The sequence below is a fragment of the Anguilla rostrata genome, chromosome 7, assembly GCF_018555375.3.
Source record: "Anguilla rostrata isolate EN2019 chromosome 7, ASM1855537v3, whole genome shotgun sequence".
NCBI lineage: Eukaryota > Metazoa > Chordata > Actinopteri > Anguilliformes > Anguillidae > Anguilla > Anguilla rostrata.
Window position 1 is genome coordinate 13,453,476 of NC_057939.1, and position 25,371 is coordinate 13,478,846.

At 40.7% G+C, this 25,371-nt stretch overlaps 2 protein-coding genes and 1 long non-coding RNA gene across 6 annotated transcripts; 1 reads left to right on the forward strand and 2 right to left on the reverse strand.

The window, feature by feature from the left end:
• Positions 1 to 5,892, reverse strand: LOC135259063 (intestine-specific homeobox-like). Of its 2 annotated transcripts, none has more exons than XM_064342943.1 (5): positions 5,119 to 5,892; positions 3,171 to 3,356; positions 2,588 to 2,739; positions 1,885 to 2,007; positions 1 to 1,575 (listed from the first exon to the last, which is right to left on the reverse strand). In XM_064342943.1, exons 1-5 carry the CDS (start codon positions 5,366 to 5,368, stop codon positions 1,348 to 1,350), a joined length of 939 nt encoding a protein of 312 aa, XP_064199013.1. In that variant the 5' UTR covers positions 5,369 to 5,892; the 3' UTR covers positions 1 to 1,347. The 2 variants fall into 2 exon arrangements, with proteins under 2 accessions (XP_064199013.1, XP_064199014.1); XM_064342944.1 differs by having other exon boundaries at positions 3,171 to 3,248; positions 5,119 to 5,891.
• Positions 5,893 to 6,613: 721 nt separating this feature from the next.
• LOC135259065 (uncharacterized) lies at positions 6,614 to 16,436 on the reverse strand. Its single transcript, XR_010331180.1, has 3 exons — positions 16,223 to 16,436; positions 10,355 to 10,487; positions 6,614 to 7,017 (listed from the first exon to the last, which is right to left on the reverse strand). It is a non-coding gene; the product is annotated as an uncharacterized LOC135259065 (long non-coding RNA).
• Positions 11,460 to 24,266, forward strand: slc23a4 (solute carrier family 23 member 4). 3 transcript variants are annotated; one of them, XM_064342939.1, is made up of 12 exons: positions 11,460 to 11,735; positions 13,409 to 13,546; positions 13,830 to 13,987; positions 19,281 to 19,440; positions 19,581 to 19,762; positions 20,200 to 20,320; positions 20,726 to 20,882; positions 21,134 to 21,387; positions 21,908 to 22,072; positions 22,610 to 22,718; positions 22,931 to 23,026; positions 23,614 to 24,266. In XM_064342939.1, exons 1-12 carry the CDS (start codon positions 11,688 to 11,690, stop codon positions 23,880 to 23,882), a joined length of 1,857 nt encoding a protein of 618 aa, XP_064199009.1. In that variant the 5' UTR covers positions 11,460 to 11,687; the 3' UTR covers positions 23,883 to 24,266. The 3 variants fall into 3 exon arrangements, with proteins under 3 accessions (XP_064199009.1, XP_064199011.1, XP_064199010.1); XM_064342941.1 differs by having other exon boundaries at positions 11,652 to 11,735; positions 13,506 to 13,546; XM_064342940.1 differs by lacking the exons at positions 11,460 to 11,735; positions 13,409 to 13,546; positions 13,830 to 13,987 and adding an exon at positions 15,724 to 16,246.
• The last annotated feature ends 1,105 nt before the right edge of the window (positions 24,267 to 25,371 follow it).

The following is a 25,371-nucleotide window of genomic DNA, read 5'->3' on the forward strand; positions in this document are numbered from 1 at the left end:
CACAACACAATCACGTTTTTAATTATACAGTATACAGTCACCAATTCATTATACAGTATACAGTCCTGCACAACTGTCATTTTTTCCAGAGAATTTCTATGGCCTTCACCTCTTCTTGGAGCTCTCCAGTCATTATATAATATACCCTTGTCTGGACGTTTTGTTCTTCAATTAAAAGTGAAGAACCAGCTGATAAGAGAAATCAGTGGCTAATCAGTTCCTAAAATGATCACCTGCTCTATCCTTACTGTTATCTCTGGCCAGCAATTACCTCAAGGAGATATACGTGAGTGAGAAAACATGCATGTCTAGTTGAGGGAGAAAGCTGGGAATCTTCCTGTTGTGTAGAATCTTTGCTGTACTCTATTTAACCCTGAACTTCAAAGGAGTCGTTTTATTCTCCCATTGATAACTAACAGTGGCTTTCAGTAATTTTCCCATCAACAAACCTCATGCTGAGGGGAATTTATAGAATATATTTATTTATAAAATATCTTTTCACTTTTTTTGACATTGTTTTCAATGTTAAAACCAGGAATGTTGAACCTACGATGAGTAAAGTTAGTTCTCTTGAAACTTTTTGGTCCTGGACACCACACTCAAAACTATGTTGGCCATTACAGTTAACAGAGCAGTTTTTTCCCCCAAATAAATAAATTTCATGGTACTCAGTCCATGACTGCCAACCTGTGCTGACCTGCAGTCGACCTCAGCCGAATTAAGACAAGGTGGAACCATATCTCTACAGGGCCATAAACCCATTGAGCAATAATTAGAAAGCTCAACATAATATCCCATTTATTGCCACTCTAACCACTAAGCCACCCCTGCTTATCTCCGACAAGGAAAGATACTGTCAATTAAAGACATAAATCTTCACAGAGTTTTTTTGCAGGTAATTACATTTTAATAAAACTCTGAACTCAGGAATGTGTAGGATGTGTGCTCTCATTCTCTCCCTCTCTCTTTCTGTCCATCACACACACATGCACACACACATGCATACGGTCACATACACTCTATACCGGTCACTGTTGGCGTTCTTCATACAAGCTGGAGAGTGACGCATGGCACAAGTGCTTTGTTCTGAGAAAAAAAAATTTAATGGTTCTAGGAAAGCCTGCTACTTAAAATTCCTAGGCGTTGCTTTTTAAAAACAACATTTCTCAAGGCAAAGTTTGCTACATATAATAAGAAGGAAATTAGAGGCCATAAAGTGTTGGTGAGAGCACAAAATGGTAGACAATGCAATTTCTTAAGCATCTTGGACAACCCCTGACGTAATCATTTGAAAGACCAAGTAGTTCATCAATAGGTGAGTTCTTAAAGGGTTTCTGTGAAGGCCTGTCAGCTGAAACTGTCACTTAGTGTGGCTCCCAGTGGGGGTTGCCAGGAGAGGGTGCGTGGCTGTGAGGGTGGGTATGATACCAAGTGGGGGTGGACCTTTGGTACGTAGCAGGAGAAGTAGCCATTTGGCAGAGGTGACAACCCACAGAGGCGATGTTTGTGTTGCAGAGGGTAGGACTGGAGTTGTCTTGGGCCAATCAAGGGAGGCGGAAGTACCATCCTTTCACACTGATAAAAAAGAGAAGAGATAGCACCCTCCATTTTGTTCTGTTCCTGATATCTTGTCTAACCCATTATTGCATTCAATAAAAATGACCTGGGCAGATTTAAATTTTGCAACAAGGACAAAATCTGCATAGTGAGGCTACAGAAATCTCAGAATGGGTAGCAGTATTGTGTGCTATACATCAGTTGTTTGAATTCTCCAATGAAAATTCTAATGAATGAATCAAATTAGAAAGTCTCTTATTGAAAACTTAACCAATATGATCTTCAAGTTGCTCACTTCCAATCACTAATGCATATACACACACTCACCTTAAGAGGAAACCCATGCTGGAGTACAGACACCTGGTCTGTCACTGTTAGGTCTTGCAGCCCCCCAAAATCTCCCAAAGACTCAATTTTACGCCATTTTGCTCGGCGATTCTGGAACCATATCTGAGCATGACAAAATGGGGGAAAGATTGAAAGAGAAGCAAGGGAATCTCATTCAGCCAGTCACAGAATTTCTCTGCCATCCTTTACTGTTTAGATCCTGATGAGCCATTTCATAAAAACACAGAGCTACTCCCATGAATATAAATACATCCAGCCATCTGATGTGTGTTCCCTAAGAAGCTCCTTCGGGCTTTCTCTGCAATTTTAGGACTGATTTAAAGTATCCTAGTATCTAAATGTATGGCCCTTCAATCCAGTGCCACATGCCATACAGGGAGCTCCTGAATTGCAGTTATAAACCCCCAAGCTCAATGTGTTTCAATACTTTCACATTATTACCCCCAGTGTTAGTGTCCAGTAATAGTAGACTATGTGTAGTCTTTCCTCAGGTTTTTAAGTGAGGGCGGTGTAAACCGGTGTAATAACTGCAGTCTGTACTAAGGAAGTGCTGTGAGAGGGGTTTGTTATCTGTACACTCCCCTAAAGTATCTATGAGAGAAAGTATAGTTCTGGCATACTACTGTACATGTACTCTTTTCTCAGGTAGCTGTGTGAGGCAGGTACACTTTTAGTTTTCTACCTGCACTTTTCCCTCAGGTAGTTGTGTTAGAGAGGCCAGCTGGTCCCTGGTCTGGACATCGGGATAGTGAGTGACCTGGAACACCTTCTCCAGCTCCTCTAGCTGTGCCGTAGTGAAGGTGGTCCTAACCCTTCGACGACCCCTCCTCTCTGCTGCATGTGCGCATACACATCACACACTGCTTTTAGCAACCACTACCATCATCATCAGCATCAGCTCCACCAACACTATCATCATCAGCACCACCACCACCACCACCATCATCATCATCATAGTCATCATCATCAGCACCACCACCGCCAGCACCATCACCATCACCACCACAATCATCATCATTAGCAGCTTCACCACCACCACCACCACCACCACCATCATCATTATCATCATCATCATCATCATCATCATCACCACCAACACCATCATCATCACTATCATCATCATCACCACCAACACCATCATCACCACCAACACCATAATCATCACCACAAACACCATTGTCATCACCATCATCATCATAATTGTCATTATCATCATCAGCATCATGATCACAGGCAATGAGAAAAATGAATTCTGTATCTCTCACCATTTGCCACCTGGAAGCTGACGCCCTCCTCCTGAACTCCTTTCAGACGAGTTTCATCCTTATGCTCTGCTCCCTGCTCTGAAAGGACAGGGTATCCCTGTCTGTGGTCAGAAAGGTGGCCAGCAATCCAGCCTGTCACTCTCAGCTCATACAGAGCGTCCTCTCTGTCCTGTGCTGCTGGCTTCGCTATGTGTGAAGATACAGTCAAAGCTATCCCATTATAAGTACCAGAATTTGCCTCCTTCTTGATTTCCTCTATTATTGCATATCAGTCAAACTGAATGGTTCCAGATATTTAGACAACATGTAATGTTAGACAAAGGGAACCTAAGTAAACAAAAAACAGATAGTTTAAATGATTGTTTCATTTATTCAAGGAAAATAATTATCACACATCCATATCCAGATATATTTCAACAACTTTTCTTTTCATTTCTTCTGGAACTTTCTTTGATCGTGATATAGTGAACTTGTAGAAACTTTGTGGTGACTATTACACTCTGATGAGAAGGTTCAATATGAGTGAGGTTTATATTCAACAGAGCCCTGGCTACATTCAAACCTGACAGTGTTCAATCAGCTGAATCTAATTATCAATTAAATTTGGTGTATTGGTTGATTGACAATTATATTTTCACATGGGTGATATGGATGACTGATAAGGTTTTTCATTAAATAAATGAAATAATAATTTTAAAACTGTTTTTGTTCTAATTCTACATTTTGGCAAAATATTTGACAAACCATTCAGCGTAACAAATATGCAATAATAGTGGAAATCAAGAAGGGAGGCAAATACTTTTCACAGCACTGTATTATTACAGATATCAACCCATTTTATTTATTATTTATTTAGAAACTGCTTATCAAAGATGAATGGATACACTTAGAAGGAACTAATGCAAAACCAAAATAATGATTAGCAAGAATTCTGCCAACATAGCTGGTAAGTAATTAAAAGATTTTTTAAAAGATTAAAAGATAAATGAATGATATGTAAAAATATTACACACAATTTATATTCAACTTCTTAAAAAGCAAGGAAGATTAAAAAGTAATTCAGAACTTTAAAAAACATAGTTCTATTCATTTATTCAGATTTTCTGTGCTTTCACACACCTTTCCTTGGGAAAAATCATTTTGCAAAAATGACACATCTCTTTGTAATCAGAAATGTTATGTAAGCTCATCTGCAAAGCCTAAAAATTAAATCTAGCAGTGGAAAATCAGATTCCAGTCATGACAAAATGGCATTAACTAAATTAGATCATTGATCAGCTTCCTTTTCCTTTCATGCTCCTAGACTGTTGCAAAAGCCTGCATTGGCAAATCAGAGAGGCACCAGCAGTTTTTAAAAGACTAATGTTAAAAGTCAGTTGAAAACGCTGCTTTTGACATTAGCGTTCAGTTTATTATGAATCGTCTGTTGAATGTTAAATCTTGGTTGTATTTTTATTCCCGTTTATTTATTACGAAACTTTTCAGTAAATGGATCTTTCTTAAAGATGATGATCCTTATCAACCGTGGTAAATTGACCACAAAACTGTGGTTTTACAATTGTGATCTCAGTCTCCAGAAAATTTGAAAATTTTGGTTTTAATTGAAGAGGGCAGTCCGCAGACAAAGGGATCTTGAAAGATTTTGTATAGGAGCAATACACCAAACCAAAAAAACTCAACAGATTATGATTCAGTTGTGTTCTCCTTCAAAGGCATACAAAGAACTGAAAACTGAGGTGCCAATACGTTTTCCACATATATTTTTGGAACAACAAATATGAAAAATTTTATTATTCTTTAAAAAGGTTTTATCATAATTTATTTTATGATTTTTATTTAATACAACTTTTTTGCTTATTTTTTTTAATCAATTGTGTTAATAATTTTGGAGGGCATTGTATGTAATGTATGACACATTTTCATCTTTAAAAAATTATTGATATGGTACCTGGACATTTTCTGGCTTTGCATCCACCTGCCCCTTCAGAAACAGGGGCTGCTTCTGTCTTTCTTCTCACGTCTGCTCCCAGACAGGATGGCTTCCTCAGGATCTGCTCGATGGAGTGGGATAGGGTTTTAGGGAAGGCTGAGGTCCCTGTCCCGGCAGGGTTCTGGTTCTGGTTCTGGTTCTGGTTCTGAGAACCCCCGTTGAGCAAGGGAAGAGGCTGCAGCCTGCTGGATCCCTGCAGCAGTGGCATTATCCTTTCCTCTGCCTCTTGCACTCAGACTTGTCTCTTTTGCTGTTAGCTTGTAGTCCACAGGCTTTTAGGTAAATGACGGCACTAAGGTGTGAATGGTAAAGCCTGTAACGATTCACAACTCTTATTTTTCTTCTTTTACTTCTCTCTTTCTGCTATTTCTTTGGGGAATATTTCTCTTTTGTGTTTGTGATTCAAACTGGATCCATTTGTTTTCTCTCTGTTCTTTCTGTCTGTTTTGTTCTTTCTTTCTTTCTCTTTCTTTATTTTTTATTTCTCTCTCACTGTCTCTTTCTATCTCCCCCTCTCGTTCTCTCCCTGTTTCTCCTTCAGAATGTAAAATGCAGACCTCAGACTGAGGGTACCTATCTGCAGCTCTCTTCATTGACCGCCAGATAGCACCGGCCCAGTATCTTATGATCATTTAGAGGAGGAGTAAGTTTACTGTGTAACCAAAGTGCCAATAAATAAGGTTCACATTTAGCGCTGAACCTGCTTTCTGTGCCTTTCTCTGCTAATGGTCACAGTCCTCTATGTGCTGCTGTCATACTCTGACACGTATGCTTTGTTACAGTATCTGCCTCTCTTCAATTCATATTTTATCTTAGCTCATATTGTTTACATATACGTAACACATGATACGTTTTTTTGCTATGCTATGTTTTTACCAGGATGGGGATAAACAGAGGAAAGGGCATCTTACATGCAAGCAACACATGGAGAGACAGCTACATATATTTTCCATATATTACCATGTGAGAAACTGTATAAAATGCCTTCTCATTCATAATCAAACAATGTCTTCTTTGATAAGTAAATTATCAGGATAAAGTAAAAAAACTGAAGAATATTTATATATAAAATGTACTGAGAAAAAAGTAATCTTAGAAAGAAATTACTATATTTTTAATTAATTGAATTCTAGAACAAATGATGAAATCAGCAGGGTCCCAACTGTTGAAAATATGGACATCAAATCACTGAAATTAAACATGCAGAAACGGAAGTAATGCAGAAATAAAGGCAAAGTGAATGCAACGAGCCAAACCAGTATTGTGTTAATATATTCCAGGGAAACATTTTTTCCCAACATCCTGAATTGAATGAGCGACTGGCCACAATGAAAACCAGCACACATAGGGGCCCTCAGAACCAACTTCTATAACGAACGCTCCCTGTAATACAGGTAGAGCCTTTTTGCATGTGACTGGTTCAAAGATGTGGTGTACAGTGTCCCCTTGTGGTAAATGAAAGGAAAACTACAGGACTGGACGCTAAAATTGACTTTTATATAAACTCTGTTTCCATCTAGTGGCAAAGATGTGGTAATACAGCAGCAGAAAGGTGTGGTGATGGCATGAAGAGGTATCTTTAGAAGATAAATGCTGAATGGAAAATTGAACAATACACAATACATGCTTCATAAGCCTGCCTGGAAGTCTGAAATAATTGAGGAGAGATATTGTTGCGGGGGACCTTTATTTGTACAGCATATCTGATGACAAAAAACAAAATAAAATACAGAAGACATCATCAAGTTTGTTCACAAAAAGTATGACTATTTATACAAGTATACTAATGGTTTCTGGAACTTTACCAGTTTACAACTGGAGTGCTGTCTTTCATGTCCAGGAGCCTGCACTCACAACCTATGTACAAGAAAAGGAGGTTTATAATAATAATAATAATAATAATAATAATAATAATAATAATAATAATAATTTAAACAAACTGAACATTTTAAACATTGAAACAATATTTGAACAGGCACTGACCTTTTGGCACAAAGGCTTACGGATTATTATCATAAGCTTTTGTGCCATCTAGTGGACAAATATCAAAATATCATTACTAGGATCTGTAGCTGACTCCGCGTGTGAGTAATGTCCCTCTAAGGAACGAGGGACATCATTGCAATAGGCCACTTCCACCACGGAAAGGTAAAAACATATGTTAAATTTTAGACTTTGGAAGTAAACACATTAGCCTTGAATACGAATGCTGACATTTGTTCAGGTATTTTTGAAGCTGAGTTTAGCTTCCCTGTTTATCCCCTCTGCATGCCGCACATTAGTTTTATGTGCATGCGAGCAATGACATTCTAAAACAGAGAGTCTTTTGTGTTCTGACACAAAGAATAAATGCGGTCCAAAAATAGAACTCAAATACTGAGAAGATTATAACTTCCCTGAGTGCACAGCCCAGCTGATGTTGCTCATTAAGGACACAGAGGTGCATTCCTGTGTGCACAACTGTGGGCCAAGGTTTGGCTTCCTGGGAGGTACATTATATCAGTAATCCTTGATGTATTGCAATGCCCCAGGGTCAGGAATGGAATCCCGCCAGAGGCTACCGTGGCTAAAAATCCTGTGAGGTTATATACAAATGGACAAAGCGTAAGAGGGAATATTGCTTCTATGTGAGATGCTAGTCACTCATTAAAACTGAAATTCTTGTGCTAAAGTGGACACCTCAGATCTGCACATCGTACATAGCACATGGACTTAGAGCATGCTGGTGTGCACTCTCTAGAACTGACTAACCACAGTGCAGAGATGGGGCAGGCCTACAGATACGACTGAAAAAATGAGCAAAATTGAAAATGAAAATGTGAACTTAAAAGTTATATATTTTGCCAAATAATATAATTGACTGATATCTATAAACATATTCAGACCTTTCAAACAGCTTATATATCAGAGTATGAAAAACTGTGGTCTGCAATTAGTTATAATCAGAGGATATTTCTGTACTGTGGCCTCTTTTATTAAAGACCTGCACATTTGATTCTCTACATCAGCAGGGTAATCCTTAACCACCCCTCTCCTTAACAGTGACTCTTGTAACCTGTGGCAAAGAGTCATTAAATATGTTCAGAAATACCTCAGCTGAACAGCAGAAAGGGACAGAGGGGGTATGAGGGTGGGGGCATGTGGACTGCTGACGCATCTCCCTTCTCATCAGTGTACCTGTGTACTTGGATAAATGACCAAAGAAACTGTTCAGGAAATAAGTGACATACTATCCAAAAGTGATCCAGGTTTCCTGGCTTTGGTGCCTCTGTGTTCCAGAACGAGCTACCAAAGACAGCACTTTGTCACAAGATGAGGTCTCTGCTATTGCCGAGAAGCCACATGAGTCATAGTGAACACCAATATTCTGCCCATGAACGTGACAGAAAAGAAAGTATTGATCAAAGTGATGGTGAGTCATGATGGTAGAGCGAGGCATCATTAACCCAACCATGGGAGGAGCTATCTGAAGCCACGAATCATGGTTTGTACTGTGTTAAGAATAAGTCTTTTGATTCGATTTTGGTAAAAAGTAAGTGGTTGACTGCCTCTCATTCCCTTCCCTAATGGAGTCCTTGAAGCCCCACATTCCTTGCAGCAACACAGCCACATGCCCAGACTGTGTGCCTTTGACATTGAAAGCCCTTCAAATGAATCTCATCTGGACTGATACCAATAGAATTGAGGACACAATGAAATATACTAAAAAACTACTTATCTGCAGAACCTCTAGGAAGGTTTTTTGAGATGTCAGTAGTTGTTTTGGCTTCCACTGTAAATGGTAACTTAAGCAGAAATTTTATTCGAAAATACAAGCAATCTCCCTGGAAATTATAAAATAAAAACAATTTCAAAAGGTTATCTTCTTTCCTACAATCTTCTAAACTACTGCAAAATACTTGACAGCCTAATTTTCTATTGCCTTCAAGAATGCAACCGTATACAGTATAGGAGAAGAAGTTTTATTTGAAAGAAGTTAGTCTACCAGTGCACTTTCTTATATATATTTTACCTGTGTATCCAAGTATCCTGCAATTGGCTCTTTTGATCCGACTACTTTGATCTGATGTTATCATTGGCAGAAGATAAATGCTAAATGTCCAATTGGGAAAATTATCAATTGTGGGACTCGAGCATTTGTGATATCGAAATTGGCGGAAAAAATAAGGAGAAAAGTGCAAAATAACTCATGTTTGGGGCCTTATTGTGTGGATGTGAGAAGTTGTATCTTAATTTTGTGTGATTACATGAGTCAGAAGGTACAGAAGTTAATGTTCTTAATGGCTGAGAGTCTGTGGTCATTGTGGTTATTTTTGTACGAAACTCAGTGGTGTATAGGTATGGGGCGTGGAGGATGCCCTGCCAAGCTGTAACAATGACATACCTGCCATCCCAGTATTACACTAGAACTTCATTATCTTTTGGAAGATTCTCTTATGTAAATTTTTTATGTCATCCGCCCATGATAGCCTGCATCATTTCTGGCTTCTGAATTACATTTCCCACATTTAATGACAATAGCATGGGCATGTTCGTACGCTTGTAGAGCGTTGCATGGAGGCTCGAGAAAAAAGCTGTACCACACTATTCTGAAATGTGCTGTACTGCACTATTCTGAAATGTGCTGTACTGCACTATTCTGTGTGCAACAGGAAAAGCGAAGCAGACGTCTGGGGAGACAGAGTGACATAAGAACTCATGCACATGGCCTACATCCAGGAGAAACCTCATGACAGAGATTCAGGTCTGCACGTGACATTAATGTCCTGCTGTCCTTCATGCCAGATCCCTTCTGCCGGCTAATGTACTGAAGCAACCAGCCCGGACCATAGTGCTGACCTTCTGACCATACTGTGTTCAGCTAATAGTAACTTGCTAGTTACAGTAAGCTACACCTTATATTAATATGGCTAATTTGGAAACGATGTGAAGTCAATATGGACATAACCTGTGTGGCACAGGGTAGTAAAAAAGATCTTACTTTGAGTCCAAGAAAAATCATTGTGCCGAATGATGAGCTTTAATTTGACTGATCAGCTCATAACTTCATCTCCAGCACAGAGAGGGCTCGTATCAGTGTTCTTTTTGGTACAAATATCATTATTTCTGTCATTATTGAGTTATTCATCCTCTTTTTCTCTTACGTCAGTGTTAAAAAACAAATGCATATGACTTTGAAGGAGATTTAACTTGCCAGTGAGGGTGGGCCTAGTGCATTCGCTGCGTCCATCAATAGGGAACAAGTGATCGAAATCTCTCCGGGTCCTCCAGGGTGAACCGGAGCTTATCTGGACTGATTTGACATGGCCTTCATGCAGTTTGAGCACCTCCAAGATTGGGAAAGAGAATGATGAATTCAGTTATTGTTAAATGTTAAAACAAGGATAAATTTCTATTAACAAATTGATGTCGAGAAATGTAATTGTAAATATCACAAACAATCTGCCAACTAAACCACTGCAGTTACTGCACCTGAGGACTTTGCAGCTAGTAGCCAGAAATTTACTGTATATTTACAGCTTTAGTTTTAATCTAAGGTAAGGAATATGTATATTAAAAATAAAGGAACTCTGAGGAACAGGCCCGACAGCCTAGTCCATTTCTTGGCTATTTAGAAAGTAATCTGGGATCTATAAATTGAACCAACAGCCTCTAGTTCTGCTAGTTATGCTTGCTATATACAGCTGTCTGATCTATAGTATACTAATTCAAAACCACATTATATTAGTGCACCTAATGTTCTGATTACTTGATCATTTGATACTTTATCAAATGAATTTAATGTTGTACATTATATTATCCACAGAATAGAAGTAATTATCTTACAGGAAGAAAACGCATTTTCTCATGAACCAGACTGACATTTAATTTGAATGAGCACATTACACAGTAGCGTCTTTGTGCATTTCCACCTATGTTCCTATGACCAAAATAAAGATAAGTATTGTGTAGTATATTGCCAGAATATTTCTTAATCACTTGATGAGAGGAAATTGCAATTTATTTGATGCTACCTGGTAAAGTACAATAGGTCAGGAACAATGCTTTAAAACATGGACACATACACTTGAAAATGGCTAATTTGCTTGACACATTAATCATCCATATGGAACACATCCATTCCCATATTTCTATTCCACACAGAAAGGAATTATACTACCGAGACAATTCCATTGCCAAAGGTGCATTTCTGGTGTTTGCTCTATGTAAATGACCCCTCGTCTTGCCTCCTGAGATAAGCCTTCTCCCTTTGACTTTGTGGAGCTGCAGAGAGTGTCTGTGGTCCCACCAGCGCCAGCCAGTGGTCAGCTGCCCACAGCTCCACAGTAATTTGGCTCACATGAGCAGCTGATAAGACTCATTCGTTCACAATAACCGCTGCAGTCTCGTGTCCCTCTGTGCTCTTCCCCTCTCCCTCTCTCCCTCTTTCTTTCTCGCACTTTATCTCCCCTCCTCTCTCCCTGCGAGTCTCGCTTCAAACGCCAGCTGAAGTCTCCTGGCGGCACCTCTGTGCGCACACTTGATCCATGGCTCCAGAGAAGAAAAGCAATGGCCTGGACAACTATGCATTTTCAGTGAGTACTGACCCATGTGGGGGAGTCACCGCCGTTATTGGTATGATAAGCTTCGTCCTCTCTTCCTGTGGGGTTGTTAATGAAGAGTACAGCTTTTAAATGATCTTGTTAGGGATGAGTACGGTTTAGTTGTTGGGTGATTTCAGATGCCTACACTTGCTTGCGCTAAAATACAGCTGAATAGTTTTCTTCGGGTTTCTTTGAATGCTAGCACACACAACTGATGGTAAGTTGTACTTTTCAGTGATAAGTAGTATGGACATGGACATTTTATACTTGTTTTGTTGGGTTTCATTAATGTTTCAAATATTTAATTCCAATATTAAGTACTGAAATATATTATTTATAGGCTGAGATGAGTGTCCCTCTGCCTAGTGCTTTGACACCGTCAGATGAGAGGTTACATAAATTTTCCATTATTGCTATTGTTTATTGCTGTTCTTGAAACTGGATAAGACACACCAAGATTAACTGAGTGTCCTGGTAATGCCTAGCGTGCACACAGAACCATAAATATAAATTTTATTAACCCATGTCTTTACTATGAAACTGATACGGAATTTCCTGACCGTACAGACATTTTTATGAAGTTGCAATCATTGACCGATAATGAAACTAACTTGTCCACGAGTTCACTGAGCGTATATCAAAGCATTTCCTCAGAGATGTAAACTCAGAAGGACACTTAATAGCTCCGATTTAAATATACATTTTTTCCTGTCCTCATGTTTTATAGAGTTTGACTAATTACCCTGAAATTGGCTTCAAGTGAGCCAAACTAAATGTGGTTACATATGCATTCTTTACATAATCCGCATCTAAACTACGGGGTGAACAATTCCTGTACATGTGAGCTGGTTATCTCCAAAACAGTTGCTATATGCCTCTAGTTAAAATCCAGCCACATGCTCTACTGATGAAAGAGTACTTTCTAAAGGTCAGCAGAGGGGACACAAATAGGTACTGTGATGTCACCACTGGGTGAAAGTGAGTGATTTAGGGAACACTTTTGTGTTTATCACAGTTACTGTACATAACCTCTTGAATTGGCTAGACCCCTTTCTTGAATATTATTGTTTGAAGGAAAACAATATGCTGGTGGTTTGATGAAAACTCTTGACCGCCCAGGAAAAGAGATGGTCTCCATGTCTTGTAGTAAGTCTCTCTGGACTGGTGTCCATTGTTCGGATGAGGACAGATGTGGCTCAGATCACATGACAGGAGCGAAATACGTCACTTCTTCAGCCTCAGATTCGATTAAGCTGATTGTGAGGAAATCGGTGTTTACACTCGTGAGTTTTGTCTGAGAGTTCTCCTCTAGCATGTGCTGGCACTGTTTACAAATAAGGAAAGATTGACATCTATTTTGAGGAAGTTTGTATGCTCACAATGCATTTTGGCTTGTAAAGTACATTTTCTAGAACCGGCAACAAATGCAACTAATGCTGCACAATGTCACCAAATGTATTTGCACACTGGATTCTGAGCACCTGGCCTGCCCAGGATCAGAATTACACCATACACGATGCTAACAAGTCTTATATATATTTTATATATACTTTGATTACAGTACCAAATATAATTTACAGTAGATCATGCTGCAATGTTATAACCTTTTTCCAAGTGATAAAGAAAGATCAATATTGTGGGTGAATATACTGTCCACCCCACAGATTGAGGGGGTCGAACATTTCTGTGATGGGAAAGGTGGACAAGGGCTGGTGCAATCAGAGACAGACCGCAGGAGAAAACTGGTCTATTGTGTTACAGATGTGCCGCCCTGGTACCTGTGCATTATCCTAGGCATTCAGGTAGGTTCCCTCCCCCTACCCCACCACACCCGTCTCAACATGCATAATGTACATAAAAGTACAGGAGAGGACTGACTGCTGATTTTATTTATTTAAACTGTGCACATTTTAATGGAAACGTTTCAGGCCGGCTTATTCATGATGATAAATTTCTCAATCTATGTGAACTAAGGGACCCTAGCGGACACTGATTATACAGCACAGGTGTACTGTATCGTAATACCTCCTCGCCTGTCCTTCTCCGTCTTCTACTCCTCCTCTTCCTCTTTCTCCTCTTCCTCAGCACTGTCTCACAGCGTTTGGTGGGATACTGGCTATCCCCCTCATCCTGTCCCAGGGCTTGTGTCTACAGCACGATGGCCTGACCCAGAGCCATCTGATCAGCACCATCTTCTTCGTCTCGGGGATCTGCACCCTGCTACAAGTCACCTTCGGGGTCAGGTGGGTCGTCGAAAGGTTTAACCCTCGGACTTTTGCATACGTTTGCATCGCACATTGCGTGAATTATCTGATTTGTTGGACCTCGGATACACTTACGCATCCATTATGCAGTTCATTTTAACGGACAAGGGAATGCTCAGCGTGAGGAGGAAAGCAGCAGTTTGTTTGAAGTGCTGTCCAGCCCTAGAAAATGCCCAGATGAGTCCCCAGTTCTGTAGCTAGTCTGTTCAAAAGGAGTAATCAATATGCTAACATTCTCCGTGCTAAGAGCGTAGCTAATTTAAAGCAATGCTATCACGGACTCCCTAAACTAGACAGTCAGACCTAATGCTTACAACAGCACAGTAATCATCTGTCTGGGTTAATCATCGGTTCTGGGTTAATACTGCACAAGCTTTGTCATAGCTTTTGCCATTTCAAAGTTTATATATTACAAGTTAATACCCCAGGCAATATATTAAAAGGAGCATGCAACGTTTGCTAGCATACTTCATTGTGAGCGTGCGGTAGTAAGTGCAGACTAGGCCTGTTACTAAGAGAAAGCTGAAACAGCCAGGAGGCTGGCTAATACCATTACCTAGAAATTTCATGGCCTTGCATGTAAGGGATCGATTGACTCCCAGGTGCCAGTTATTAGTGCCACTAGTACGGCAGTCATTATATCCACCAAATTATTTGTAGTATAAAATTATTTTATTGCCGCACAGCAGGGATTACCAACACTTTATTGTAGATTACCTTGACAACAGACAGGCTAAGGAACAGCATTTGGCCAAAGGAAATGATTAGCCTATTTCACAAGATTGGCCAGGTCTGTTACAGGTCGTTATCTTCACACCTAGTATAGAAGCCACTTTTTATTGGGAAATAACACAAGTCATTCTTGAACATTGTTAATGAGTGACCCTTAGTTTGCAAGCCGGAAGTGTAAAGGTTGATCTGATAAAAAGCACATTTTCACTTTTCAATAATGCCCCTGAGAGTCTGTGGTCATTGTGGTTATTTTTGTGGGGAACCCTGAAAAGCGCCGAATTCTTGGTGCTATGTAGGTATGTGTCATGCTGCCCGAGTAAGCCATAACTTGGTGGGATGGCATACCTGCCATCCCAAATTTCATACCATTTTATGTTCCTATCCAGTGTGACTTACAGTAGTGTAGCATAGTACATTATAACAGTGAGAGGAAGAATAACATGGAAGCCCAGGACTTTTTGCAGTCCATTGCAGAGCACTATTTCTTTTTGTTTGCACATAAACCAAATACAGATTTAACAGCCTAGTATATGGCTGGACCTAACACACGTGATCCGGCCGACCAATGGTGTGACTTCATAACTCGGCCGACCAATGGTGTAACCATCACTCACCCAGTCAGTCACAGACATACGCAGTTGTAGGGCTGGTCTCGCTTGTGGTCCAGCCAAAAAACACAGCCTGCTGGTATATGGGTGCAAAAAACGGAGATAGAGACTGCACTTATGTAGGTTACAGGGTTTCATTATTCACATAGCCATAGTTTGTGGTGTAACTGTTTACTGGTTTGAACCGATACACCAATCCTAGCGTATGCATTTATTCCAAACCGGCCCAAATTTAGAGGGAAACAGGGTGTTATTCTTGAGGTAAATACCGTTATTCCTCATACTGAATAACACCATTAGAATTCCCCAAACAATTAAGAGGGATCCAGAGCATGTAAACACCACTTTTTATTTAATGCCAACTATTTCTAACAGCTCCTACAACAACAAGATTCTGTTTGACTTGGGAAATGTTAGGATTTAATGGAAAAATATGTGTATATAAACTAGCTGGCTACATTGTGCGACTAGCTCTGGTACAATAACATGATGAGTTTACTGCCACTACGTAAAATGGCCGCAAAAAACAAGTTGCCACAAGCTCAGCTAACCAATTTGAACGTGACACTGTTCGACAATGTGGCAACGTTGCTAATTCTAACCACTTTGAAGCTTGCTAGCTGACTAGCAATACAATGAATAACAATATACCACTTCAGCTTTATACGCAGCCATTTTAGCAAATTTCGTTGACTGCATGTGAGTTGAATATAATTTCCTTGTGTGAGTTTTTAAAATATATTTTTTTTACACTTTCGTTTTGTTTCAACGTTTTGCTACTAGTAGTACAGTCTATGGCAGTAGTTAACTAGGAAAACAGACAACCAGCTGGATCATGTGCGCGAAACAAAAAAGAAGAAAAAAGTTATTGTACCTGCTACATGAAGACGTCGGAAAGGTAGCATATTCAAGGCACCAAACAACTTTTAATCCACGGTTTGCAAAAACCGTATTTTTTACAATGCTTTTTAACACTGATTTAACTGAAAGATTTAAATTTTGACTTTGATCGCATTATCTAGAATAAAGAATTTGTACTGACAATAGGCAACACTTGTTAAAACGCTATCACATATGAACTGCACTAAATGGAAGCTAAATTTGTCAAGCTGCATCGAATTGCAGTGAATCAGCGCTCATTCGTTTGGATTTGTTGGTTTGAATGCCTGCTGTATATATCGTAGCCACACATCGATATGCCTGTCATCTGAAAGGGAAAGGTTCAGACCCTTAAAGATAGTAGGCTACACATGACACCCTGTATTATCTTTTCAGCCTGTTTAAAGTAGGCCTAGACAGTGTGAATTGAGTTGTTGCATAAAGTTTATGATGTTGACTTCCTTTGTAGAGTGCATGTCAAGTGTCAGGCTCAGAGTGCTTCACAATATCGCAATAAGACAGTAAAATAATAAAAGTAATTAAACAATGCGCAAACAATGTGTACCATTGCGTAATTAAACATTTAAAAGTATGTCTGTTAGCAAAAGCAAAGATACAACGTAAATAACTATGGACTCGTAAAAATGAGGAAATATACAATAAAATTGTTTCAGTTTGGGGAAACAGCACAAACTGAATTAACTCAGGCAGAGTATTCCATAGTTTGGGGGCCTGCATGGAAAAAGTCGCTGTGTTTTAAGATGAGTTTTTTTGGGACACAGTAGGAATTAGGAAGAGGATCTGAGCTGGAGATATAAGTCCTGTGCTTTCTGTCTTTGTGTCCATATCTGCATCACATCTCTATTTGTCTGGCTCTAGCCTGCACAAATACATCACTGCAAATTAACCTGCTACATAAACCAAATATACTTTTTAGCCAAACACCAAGCCAGAGTGGGCTAGATGTGCATTGCTGTGCGAATCCATGGGTACTCTTTACCCATGTTTTTTCTGCAAAGCTCTCAGACGCTCTAAACTAAACTCCCTGTGCAGTCACTTGGACATTCTGCTGTTTCAGATTAAAGCTGCAATGCAGAACATGAGGAACTAAAATAACTGCCACTGGAATGCACTGGGGCGATGCATACTGCCCCACCACATAGGTGTGAGTGAATTGTTTATGCGCCCCGCAATGGACTGGCAAACTATCCAGGGTGTGTTCTTACCTCTCTCACGCAATGGAAGCTGGGATAGGCTCCAGCACCTCTTGACCCTGACCAGGAAAAGGCAGGTATAGATGATGGATGGATAATTAGAAGGCCCCTCGCTTATTTGATTGGGGGGGAAATAACCAGTTTAAAGGCTAAATACACAAAAATGTTATTGTGTGGCTACCTGAAACTTTGATACAAGTAACTTATGCCAACAATATCATCATCAACCCTGTCTTTATCATCATAATCATGAAAGTAATCATAACTAAGCTAAAAACAGGATCAATAACTCAAATGAGAAAATGATGGCATCTCGTGGAATTTCTGCTCGGTGCTGTAAATATAGCCATGTCTGTTATAACTTACTGTTGCAGATACAGTAATGCAGGCTATGCAATAACACAGAGACTCCAGCGTGACGGTACAGTGTGCTGTGCAGTGCGGTACAGTGGCGTGCTCCAGTGTCCTGATTTGGTTGGTATCTATAATAGGATTAGGTTGGAATTTCAATCTGATTAGAGCAGGATCCAGCTCACTTTAATTCAACATTCCTTCAACTCAGTGACTTTGGTTGGTTTCTATACTGACCTGCTTTTGGTCCCCGTCTAAAAAAAACCAAGAGGTCACAGATTCAAGGGTTTAGCTGAATAATGAAAATACCTGCAGATTACAGTCTAAATACTGCTGGTCCTTAAAAAAAGCCATTTTAGTTCATAAACCAGAAAAGCACTGGGATGGCAGGTGTGTTATGGTTTAGCAGCACATGCCCTATACAGCACTGAGAGTTTGGCACTTATCAGGGTCTCCTGCAGAATTTACCACAAACTCTCTGCCCTTAAGAACATTAACTTCTCATGTAAACATAAATAATTGAGATACACCTCCATACAGTAAAGCCATACAAACTCGGGTTATTTAGCATTTTCCTTCTTTTTCCTGCCGATTTCGTCATCACAAATGCTCCAGTCACACAATCAATAATTCTCCCCATTGGAAATTTAGCCACAATATTCTGCCAATAACACCATTGAAGTAGTCTGATCAAAGATGCCTGTTTAATTTCTGTGCACCAAGATAACTAAGTGCAGTGAAATTTTCCAGAAAGTCCCAAAATCTCTCCTAATTGCACATTTTGGGTAATTTTTTGAACATGTTATGTACACCACAAAACAGGTTTTCTTCAGTCACAATGTTAATCCCAATGTAAGTTATGATGTTAGTCCCTCAAACCCCCTTCCCCCCAGTGGTAGATGACTTGCGAATGGCCCATTGACACCAACGAGGACTCATTTGAGAGGTTACAGTCTTGTTTAATTTTTTCCATAATTTGATTGACTTGAAAGTAAACCTGTCATTGTTCAGATGAGCAAACACCTGCTATACAAAATACTACTGTACTAAAGGGATTGTTGATTTTTTAATAAATTGAGGGTCTTTGTATCCCCATTCTGTGGGCTCCGGTGCCCACACCACTAGGGGGCAGGGGGGAAAGGCCTACAAGAGACAGTTGATCAGCTTAAATTTTGATGATGGCAATGATATCATATGAGCTTTAGTGTATGAATCAGGCCTTTTTTTTATCATACAGTGTATATCTTATCTTCTGTGTCATAGGATGAGCTGGTTAATGTTGTATTGTGCATTACTTCTGCCCTTTCATCTTCACTGAGTGTTTGCAAAGATTGCACCCCCCCCCCCTTCTTAAAATGCAGAAATACATTGCTCTTTTTGAAACAGCATTTCTGAATTTCAAACCCTGGCATTCTAGAGTGAGACAGATTCAGTTAGTGTACTGTGCATTTGAGGAAAGTTCACGGCTAGTGTTTCTGTCCCCCACAGATTGCCCATCCTTCAGGGGGGGACATTCACTTTCCTGGCCCCCTCCATGGCTATGCTGTCCATGCCTGAGTGGAAGTGCCCAGCCTGGACTCAGAATGCCTCACTGGTTAACACCTCTTCTCCCGTCTTCATAGAGGTGTGGCAGAGCCGCATGAGAGAGGTCAGAGCCAACAGCGTCTTATAGGTCCACACTGTCCACTATGGAAACCACTGAATAATAACAACAACAATAACAACAACATCAACAATAACAACAACAACAATAATAATAATAATAATATAAGTATTTTTTCTGTGCAGCTCCAGGGGTCCATCATGGTAGCGTCTTGCTTACAGATTCTGGTGGGATTCTCTGGCCTCATTGGTCTGTTCATGAGGTTCATTGGCCCCCTGACCATCGCCCCCACCATCTCTCTGATTGGCCTTTCCCTCTTTGACTCGGCTGGCATTAATGCAGGGAACCACTGGGGCATCTCGGCCATGTAAGACCTTTAAGACACGGGCATGGAGGGGAAGGGAATATATCCAAAGGCAGAACTGGGTCCACAGGAGACAATTCATTCCATAACTCTGGTTTTGTGTTGAACAAACCACACTCGGCAGAGCTGAGAGTGGATGTCAGCCCAAAACCACAGCTGAGAGGGAAAAAATGAAGCAAAACTTAAAATAGTAAAACAGTACAGTATCTCATGTGCCTAATCAGCTGATACACATCTCAGTATTAACCAAAAAATGAACAGAAAAGAATGAATTGTTGTTTATGAAAACAAAAACTAAGTACTGTAATAATAATTTATATAACTCACATAGGTGCAGTGTCTGCAACCATGATAACCCAAGTCCATAATCAATGCATAAATTGTGAGGAAATGTGAGGCTGTGAGCAGTGTCATCTGCATGTCTGTTTCCCCGTTACCAGGACGACAGCGCTGATCGTGGCGTTCTCCCAGTACCTCCGTCACATCGCCGTGCCCTTCCCCTCCTACAGCAAGGCCAAGAGGTTCCACACCTCCAGGATGTACATATTTCAAATTCTTCCCGTAAGTGAAGTGGAAAACATGTGGCTTTGTTAACAGCGCACCTCTATATAAACTGAAGACGAACATCTGGAAAGAAATGCCACAGACCATTAAATGGAACTCAACGAAAAACTGCATGCATGCATTAGTCTTACCTGCCCAAGAAAAGCTATATTTTACTGGAATGATTTCAAAAGAAATATGCTGTGTTTTATTCTCATATTGATGGACTTTCTGGTATTGATAGACTGGGTGCATTTGTAAACTTACACACAGACTTTGTACGTGTGTGTGTGCATGTGTGCGAGAGTGTGTGTGCGTACATTTGCGTGTGTATTTTATGTGATTATTTATGTGTATGTGCTTGTGTATGTGAAAATGACTGTGTATACATTATGTGTGTGCATGTGTGTGTCTTTCATGCAGGTGCTTCTTGGCATCACACTCTCCTGGCTCATCTGCTACCTTCTGACCATCTATGATGTCCTGCCATCTGACCCTGAACAGTATGGCCACATGGCCCGAACAGACCTGAAGGGGGATGTCTTGGGCCAGGCCCCCTGGTTCCGCTTCCCTTACCCAGGTACACATGTTGATTGCCCAGGATATCCACTGAGTCAGTCACTGATTGTATAAATATCCCTTAATGATGTTCTTCCTATACTACAGCCTTAAAGGTTCTCGCAACGCCACTCAAATAGAAGTTTTAGTAGCTGTCAATGATTGATACCATTATCATTACAGATATAGAAATATGCCAATATATGGAAGACACACCCAACTATATTAATTACACAAATGAATTTAAGTCATTTACTTACTTTCCATTTCAAGGTCAGTGGGGCCTTCCAACTGTGAGCTTGGCCGGGGTGTTTGGGATCATGGCAGGGGTGGTGTCCTCCATGGTGGAGTCCGTGGGCGACTACCACGCCTGCGCCCGGCTGTCGGGGGCCCCGCCTCCGCCCAAGCACGCCATCAACCGCGGGGTGGGGATGGAGGGGATCGGCTGCCTGCTGGCCGGCGCGTGGGGCACGGGGAACGGCACCACGTCCTACAGCGAGAACGTGGGAGCGCTGGGCATCACGCGGGTGAGGCGGGAGGGGAAGAGCTGGCTGCTACAGTATGGGTGCTGACATCATTACTTCTGTGAAGTTTGTTTTCATCTGAGGTCTGTCACATGTTGAAGACTGTGGCTGCTAGTACCCAAGCAGATTTGGGTATTTACGTACCATACATGAGACTCTAAATATTGGCGCGATAGTTTGTCTTAGTTTTTTCCTGCATGCTGTTTCCTTATTAGTGGGGCTTGTACTTTGGCCAGAGCCCATTAAAATGTTTACTCATTACTGACACTACTATCGCTGTTGTTTGCATTAATGTTGTTTAATGTTCCATGGACAGCATTAATCCTATTCCAAGATGCGAGCAGCATTCGACTGAGCAGCGCGGTCGAGAAAGTACCAATATTTTACAAGATGCTGTTTTTACGATAAGATCTTTTACTCCGTGTGTACGTGTAAGGTCAGGGCAAGCGTAAAATCACAGTGCCATTATTAATTTCACCGTGAAAGCCGGTGACCTTTGAGTGATCTTGGTATCTCGGCGCAGGTGGGGAGTCGTATGGTGATTGTGGCCAGTGGCTTTCTGATGGTTATCATGGGAATCTTCGGGAAAGTAGGAGCCATTTTTACCACCATACCCACGCCTGTCATCGGAGGAATGCTGCTTGTCATGTTTGGAGTCATTTCTGCCGCAGGAGTGTCAAACCTGCAGGTATGCTCATACATTACATTGGTCATTGCTACAGTTTTCATTACTTTTTAACTTTGTTCAACGTGCAGCAAATTAAGGTTTTATTGTTTTAAATGTAGGCAAATGGTTTTTTAAGGTGGTTTGAACTGCCATTCAGCTTGTCTCGTTCTCATCTGTCAATGTTATAAGGCCCTTTTCCTTCATTTGTAAAACACTAGCACAAACAAACAAACACATACACACACACACAGTTGCGCACACACACTTGAATGCTTCTTTGTATTATTGACATATAATTTAATCTCATCTGTATAACTATACCATAGATAAGCCCTTTTGTAATTGAATATTCAAGCCAAGGTCATCTCTCTGACTCCCTTCACTGTGTCTCATGGCATAACTAATTATATTCAGTGTGAGGATGTCAACCTCACTTGTGCTATATGTGCCTAAAGAAGCTCCCTTAACGTTATGTTTTTCTACTTTCCATTAATGTGGATATATGCAAATCCCATATTTGCATGGGGCTGCCCCTCTCTCATGATATCCTTCCTCCAGTATTCAGACATGAATTCTTCGCGGAACATCTTCATTTTTGGGTTTTCCATGTTCTCCGGGCTGGTCATACCTAACTGGATCATCAAGCACCCAGGAGCCATAGCAACAGGTAGCACCAGGATGAGTACTGCATAGAATTTAGCAGTTACACAGAACTTTATTACCAAGAGTTTATGGACACTGGGTCATGTAGAAAACATTGATTACCTAGGTGCAGTTGATTTGATGATATAAGACAGCAACTGCTATAGACTGCAGATGATAATGCGGTACAGATGTACAGTATCTGTGTGTATCTCTGAGTGTGTTTCTCTGTGGCAGGTGTGATTGAGTTGGACCAGGTTCTTCTGGTGCTTCTGACCACCAGTATGTTTGTGGGGGGATTCTTTGGGTTCATCCTTGACAACACCATCCCAGGTGAGCTTTAACAGTTACAGGTGATGAAATAAAATAAAACAGATTAAATAAAAACAGGTGGACATTTTAAAGAATCATGGACATACTTTCATACCAAGATCCCTGGCAGTGCCACAGTCTATCCCTATCATCTACTGAAGGGCAATATGCCTCTACTAATATGATAGATTAGCTATAAATCCATGGGTGATGTGTGATGGGAATGACTGGCCTGTTTCTGTGATGTGTCTCATTGATTGTGGCATGTGTCAGGGGATTCTGTCATATTTTCCCGGATTAATATGGCTCAAGAAGCAAATGACAAAGGTAATGAAATATATCCTCATGAAAATTGTGTCACTTTCTTTAAGACATGTGCGAGAGGCAGTTACTTTCCTCTGGGGCGTTATTCTCAGTGTGTGTGAACAGTCGAGGGGATGCCAGAGTATATAGTACTTTAACTTGTAATCTCTCCAAATATGAGGTACTGCCTTTTAAATCCCTTCTTCCTCCATCCTTCCTTTGCTCTCGCACTCACTATCTTTCCTCCTCTTTTTCTATCGCTCATACTTTTTCTGTCTCTCTGTTGTTCTTGCGGGATCGCCCAGGCTCTAAAAGCGAGCGAGGCATTGTGGCGTGGAAGGAGGCGCACAACGAGGACGCGGGCGAGACCGTGGAGAGCGGCGAGGTGTACGACCTGCCCTTCGGCCTCAGCGCTCGCTTCTCCTCTTCCTCCTGGGTCAGATACCTGCCCTTCTGCCCCTCAGCCGGGCCCACGCCTCAGCAGCGCCCCCCGGAGGACGCAGGCTCCCCAGAGACCAAAGAAGAAGTAGGAAAATCAGACCCCACAGCCAGCTCAGTTGGAGTGGCGCTGTGAACACAATCCCCCGGTTCCAATTCACCCTCTAAACATTCCCCCTCTGTTTCGAGTTACACTTAATTATAGTGTCACTTACGTAAGGGCCACTCATTACATTACCTTACATTACAGGCATTTAGCAGACGCTCTTATCCAGAGCGACGTACAACAAGTGCATCAGTTCGAGGTGCAGAGGTGCAGAAAGACACACTAGAGTGAAGTAAAGATCGTAGTGCCAGAAGTGACCACAGATCAGGACTCCAACCCTGTAGGGTAACCTGTTCAGCAAATAAACAGCAATCCTGCCAAGTACAAAAACTAGCACTGAAATCACATTTGCCTAATCAGAATCAACTAAACAATCCTGCCAAATACAAAACACTCACAAACATGGGCAGGCATTGAGGCGATAGGGAGCATAAAAAGCAGCGGGTGTTTAGGATGCACTTTGGTTTGAGTCCGACGAATCAAAATTTACATGTCGGAATTTGAACCACCACAGTTGCATTACAAATTACGATTACTGCAGTTTGTTATCAGTACACTTTAATCGATGAAATCATTTGAATGTACGCTTGTTTGTAAGCAAGACAATACTGCGAAGACAATGATAACTATATTTTGAAAAGACATGCAGTCAAATTTTAAATGTGGTTAGCTCTGCCATGCCTTAACAACTCTGGCAACGGCGTTAAGCAACGCAATGCCTGTTGGGTCAGCGCTCGCTTTTAAGCCAGCACTTTAATTTCCTTATTATTGAGCGAGCGTCAGAGGGCGGAACAGCCATCATCCCTCGCTGAAATTTGGCTCACTCAGTTCTGGGACAGCCCTTGTACAAGATGCCTACTCTGCGTAACTTGAGTGTTAGTGTGTGGGTGGAGTGATTAGGGGGTGAATTGGGACTGGACCAATGAGTCATTCCGCACATGATGCAGCCTTATCAAATCACAAGGAACCTCTATTCGACTCCCCTGACCTCATTTACTGGTTTCAGAAAATGAATGCTTCAGTGATAGCTTCTTCATTCGATATCTATTTCTAAGTAAAGATTTTTTTTTTATTGATGTACTATTTCTCTTTGCCAAAACTAGACCTCACTCCCCTGGTTTCTTCATTCATTATCTGTTTTTACATTGATTTTTTCATATTTCATTGTGATGCATAATGTATAGCTATAATGATTTTGTACAGAATGTCTAATGACAAATGATTTTGTAGAGTAAAATAAACCATATGCATATTTTAAAATCCTTTCTCCTCACTCCACTTCAAATGGAGAGGGATTCCTGGACATTCCTGCTTTAACTAAGAAGATCATTTTCAACAAGCTGCCGGCATCTATACTTTCGTAAATTTGGTTCATGTCACCTTTAGTTCTACATTATTTGTGAAGGTAATGCACCCTAGAGCACCCTGCAAATGGATTGTTTTCAACCTTGTTGTAAAACAGTAGTAAGCAACCATTTGGAGATACACATTACAGCAGCAGTGCATGGAGCTTTCAGTA

Bases quoted from the DNA above. Each gene is read 5' to 3' on its own strand.
- slc23a4 (XM_064342939.1), top strand. From the start codon at position 11,688: ATGGCTCCAGAGAAGAAAAGCAATGGCCTGGACAACTATGCATTTTCA. The intron at 20,883-21,133 runs GTACACATGTTG...TTCCATTTCAAG, and splicing joins GTTCCGCTTCCCTTACCCAG to GTCAGTGGGGCCTTCCAACT. The intron at 22,719-22,930 runs GTAGCACCAGGA...TCTCTGTGGCAG, and splicing joins CCCAGGAGCCATAGCAACAG to GTGTGATTGAGTTGGACCAG.
- LOC135259063 (XM_064342943.1), bottom strand. From the start codon at position 5,368: ATGCCACTGCTGCAGGGATCCAGCAGGCTGCAGCCTCTTCCCTTGCTC. The intron at 3,357-5,118 runs GTACCATATCAA...CTTCACACATAG, and splicing joins CAAAGCCAGAAAATGTCCAG to CGAAGCCAGCAGCACAGGAC. The intron at 2,008-2,587 runs GTAGAAAACTAA...TGTCATGCTCAG, and splicing joins TACCTGAGGGAAAAGTGCAG to ATATGGTTCCAGAATCGCCG.